The sequence below is a fragment of the Buceros rhinoceros genome, unplaced genomic scaffold (genome assembly GCF_000710305.1).
Source record: "Buceros rhinoceros silvestris isolate BGI_N320 unplaced genomic scaffold, ASM71030v1 scaffold29596, whole genome shotgun sequence".
NCBI classification, from domain to species: Eukaryota; Metazoa; Chordata; class Aves; order Bucerotiformes; family Bucerotidae; genus Buceros; species Buceros rhinoceros.
Genome location: NW_010416249.1, coordinates 2,141 through 6,561, shown reverse-complemented (window position 1 = coordinate 6,561; position 4,421 = coordinate 2,141). Strand labels below are relative to the sequence as shown.

At 41.0% G+C, this 4,421-nt stretch overlaps 1 protein-coding gene across 1 annotated transcript in view; it reads right to left on the bottom strand.

Annotated features, from left to right (window-relative positions):
• Positions 1 to 249: 249 nt before the first annotated feature.
• LOC104494859 (corepressor interacting with RBPJ 1-like) overlaps positions 250 to 4,421 on the bottom strand; it is a gene marked incomplete at its 5' end in the record, with an annotated part of 6,094 nt that continues 1,922 nt past the window's right edge. The window contains 4 exons of the mRNA XM_010137750.1: positions 250 to 801; positions 1,951 to 2,043; positions 2,255 to 2,338; positions 2,915 to 2,967. Of these exons, the coding sequence (XP_010136052.1) occupies positions 751 to 801; positions 1,951 to 2,043; positions 2,255 to 2,338; positions 2,915 to 2,967 (281 nt within the window). The remainder of the gene's footprint in view (positions 802 to 1,950; positions 2,044 to 2,254; positions 2,339 to 2,914; positions 2,968 to 4,421) is intronic.

The following is a 4,421-nucleotide window of genomic DNA, read 5'->3' as shown; positions in this document are numbered from 1 at the left end:
ACTGCACCTCAAGGTGTGAGGAGTAAACTATGTAACCTGCCTTTGAACAGCTGGTCCAGATAAACAAACGAAACCAGAGACCCTTCCTGATTCTACTCCAGATAAAACCCACCCAGTTCCCATTATCGCTCTAGAGCATTTTACTGTTACACCTTCCAGTGAGAGACAGCACTAAACTGTCCAAAGAAAGATCAGATATCAAACTCTGAAAGAAAAACATACATGAGTGAATGAACTGTCAAAAGATCATTTATGCAAAAGCATGTTCTATTTACAAGGTGAACTTGCTCTTTAGGACAAGTAAAATCACTATTGGAAAAAAATATACACATAGAAATGCCTCATCTTTCAAATAGACATTTACAAATACTCTGCTATGCTTAAACTACTAGAAACATTAAGACACTTGAAATGAAGAGGGTGTTCTGCATGCAGTTAGGATAGAAATTACATTATTTGCCTTCAGTATGTCATATCTTATCATTGTCAACGACACACTCTTAGGCTCTTTTAAAACACCACAGCCTGGATATTACCTTAGGATCTCAAAAGAAGGACGTGAATCTTCATCAGTAAGTTACCAGTTACTCCTCATTTTGCCCTTAAAAAAGGACATCCCAGTTGTCTTCTCAGCAGGAAAGTCTGGTCTTGTCAAACCTGGTGTCCTTTTCCCTGAGTTTCCCCTAGTGTTTCGCTGGCAAGATGATCATTGGCTTGGTGTATTTACAAGTCCTCGGTCAACACTTCCCGTTACAAGGCAGAGTTCAGAAATTCAAGCAGTTCTGCACGGTTCCGGTCTCTCTGCAGAGCAGAAAAGCAGAGGCAGTGGTTTAACAGTCCGGTACTCTATGAACTAGGGGCTTTCACACCTCAGCACGCTGCGCACCAAACGCTGCCACATTCAAACGGCCGGATACAACTAACTACCAGTTCGGTGTGAGTGCTGGAGGAAGTGCAAGGCCATGGGTACTCAGAGAGATGCTCGGGAGACAAACTGTCACTGTCGCTATTTCAGGATGTACTTCCTAGGCAGCTCCTTGTGGAGGCTCCACTGGGTTGTCAGCATGTAGCTCACAGCCTGCTCAGGAGGGAACTCACAAGCAGAACAGATGCAATTCTCTGGTGTCTGAGGCAATTTTCACTGTACACACAGCAAGTCTTATGCTGTGGGAAGTATGTTTTTCTATGCACAAGCAGCAGCTTGCAGCATAACAGAAAGGGTACCATAAATTAAGGTTTTTTCTTTACATAAAGAGATGGCCCAAACAGTCAAAGCACTTGTTTTCAGTGTTCTTAACATCATGATGCATAAAACAATTACGGAATCTTAAAATATTGTGAAGAATGGATGTTGTTCAATTCAGCATGTTCATGACCTTGGCCACATCAAAAAAAGACCAACATCAAATATTTGACATCAAATATTGTAAGAAGCGGGTTACTGGGATACGGCCATCAAACATTTAGCATAATTTAACTCAAACGTCAGTGCCACAGAAAGAAGATAATGTACTTTTGATCAAATTTATCCTGGAATGCTCAGCTCTGCTTTGGCAGCCATAGAACGAACTGTTACAGCTGAAGCAAAATCCGCCAAACTGGAATCCCCCTAACCTCAGCGAAGTCACACCTTTAACACGTGAGGACCAGCACCAGAAGCCCTCTGCAGATCACGCTCTGAGGCGTGGACGCTGCCGAAAAGAGGGAACATATTAAAGTGCTGAGTCCAAACCCCCATAGCAACAGCACAAAATGCTGTTCACTGTATCCATTTCCCTGTGTATCTCAACAAAAACATTTGACTGCTTTAAGAAAATGCACAAGCACGTGGTCCTTAACGCTGCTATCGTCCTTTTTTAATTTCTCTCTAAATAATGGCCAGACTCACAGGTGCTAGAAAAATACTAAAAGATACAGTATTTTCCCTCAGGGATATAGGGACTACTTTACCTCTTTGTCCTTCTTAGACTTCTTTATTCTCATCTTAATTTTCTTTCCAGTTATCATGCTGTAGTTTTCATTCTTCTTTTTGTTTTTGAAGAACTAAAATGAGACGACACATTAGCTTTGCTTTATTTTGCAATGTTACAAATCTTAAATTTAAGATTACAGTTGATAATCTTTTATACTTCCTAACTAGTCAGAACAACAGAGACAGGTTTCTATTTGCTAATGTTAGAAACATTTTCCTGACAGGACAGATTAAGTGTTCAGATGAGAAATACAACAGGAGTTTAGACTCACAAAAGCATACCTTGGAAAGCTGGACAGGCCCTGTTTTCTCTCTCTTTTTCTTCTTTTCTTTCTTCTTCTTCGTTTTATTCTCTTTTTTCCTTTTCTACAAGTGTAAGACATATACTCTTATGCTTAAAGAGAAGCCCCCAAGTAGCTCTCAATGCCTCAGCTAGTTAAGACAGCCACTACTGCCTGTCCTCGCTGCTGCTGCATAGGTACTATGAGAAGTACACAGGAAGTGATGCAGAAGGATGAGCAACCCTTGAGATCCTAAGAAACAAAAACGGGCTGACTCCTTATTCTCTCCCTGTTAACGTAACCCCAACATACAAAATCACTGAACAAAAGGTCCTAATAAAATGAAATATTACAACAGCAAGAATCTGCTACTCTCCTCCTCGCTATAAATCGTTTCTTCTGACGAATTCTGTGAAGTTATCACTATTTCACACTTCTCTTTTCTTCAGAGACTAAACACAAGCTGAACCAGCAACAACTGGCAAAAGGAACCTTTAAATTATTTCTCCTTCAGTACACAGTCAAGTACATGCCAACCTACCGTCACCCTAAAAAAGTGTGACTCAGAGTCACAGACAAAAGCATTACATCTTCCATGACATCTGAGGTTACCGAAACATAAAGAACTATTTTCTACTTACTCCTCTTTTAAAATGTTTACCTTTTTGTTGTGTTTTTCTTTTTTCTTTTTCTTTGATTTAGACTTAGGAGAATCTAAAAAAAAAAAAAGAACAACTAAAATCAAACCCTGAAAGTTTAGCATTTTGAAAAAGGGATTTGGTTTTACAGCTGAGGGTATAGAAATGTAAAACATAAGAAAATCCTTTAATTCGGCTATATATGTATTAAATTAAAACGGTTGAAACTAACGCTGAGAAAAACAACACACTAACTTACTGCCACACTCTGGTCTGATGCGGACACTGAAAATACCTGATCTACCCGGGGATTACTTACAGCACTATACTGCACTAACAGAGACAATACTTCTCTCTTCTTCCTGCAGTTGTGCCCAACAGATTGCAAGTATCTGTTTTACAGCCAGGGATCCCGACTCTCAAAGGAGGCAACAAAAAGCCCTGTTGGGGCTGACAAACCACTGGAATTACTACGGCTGTTCAAGGCAAATGAAAAACTTCTAGTATTTACTCAGCTCACCTTCCACCTTCAAGGTTTCTAGTAAATTTTGTAAGGCAGAAACTCACAAGTTCTCTAAGCCCATCATAGATTTTGAAGATTACACTGTCACTGGTATGTGAGGAAGTTGGTTTTGAAGCACTAGATTTTACTATGGGACTGTAAATCTGGAGAGACTGTGAAGCAGCTTACTCGTCTTCCAAGAGACTGCCTTCAAGCTATCAGCTCTGCGGTTTCTTCACAATAAATTCCAAGCAAAAGATAACATTATTAGAACACACGAGAGCACAGCCAGGCTCAGGAGTTAGAACAGTCTAAGGAAAGGCTGCCCAAGCAATCTTTTGGCCTCCTAATGACAAATGAAGCACAAGCACGTCAGAAGAAATGATGAAAACGGTAATTCTAGCACCACATTCAGTCTCTTGGTAACCATGGACTGGACTAAGGGCCCACAGGAGATGGTATCCCTAGCGAGGGGTCTTTTACCCCTTTCCTGATGCAGCCAAACATCTGTATGTTCACAAACACTGGGTTTCTGCAAACCAGTACACTATGATGAACGGACACTTGCCCTGGTTTTATCCCTTTGGACACATCTCTTCTAGACTCAGTCTTTACCTCCCACCATCCTAGCCACGCTTCTCATGACCACAAACCCTAGAAGTACTTTTCTGGACTTCCACACTGAACTGTTGACTTCCTAGGCTAAGCCAGGCCATCTTTTCCTCCTGTTCACACCTTCCAAGTTACCACCCCTCACCATCCGGCCTCCTCACTAGTTCAACCATTTCCATATTCAGTCACCCTACCTCCCTAGTTCGAGTACTGATTTGCCTACTTGTCTCCTGTCTGAGGGGAACCCCCTTCCCAGCAACATGTAACAAGCTGCATTCCCAGTTTCTACACCCCGACATCTCTCTTTCCACAGGAAAGAGTATCCTTTCTGCATTCAAGTTAACTTCAGTTTCCATATAACCTAAATATGTAAAGAGAAACACAGATAAAAAAATGCCAGAAGAAATTTCCATTTT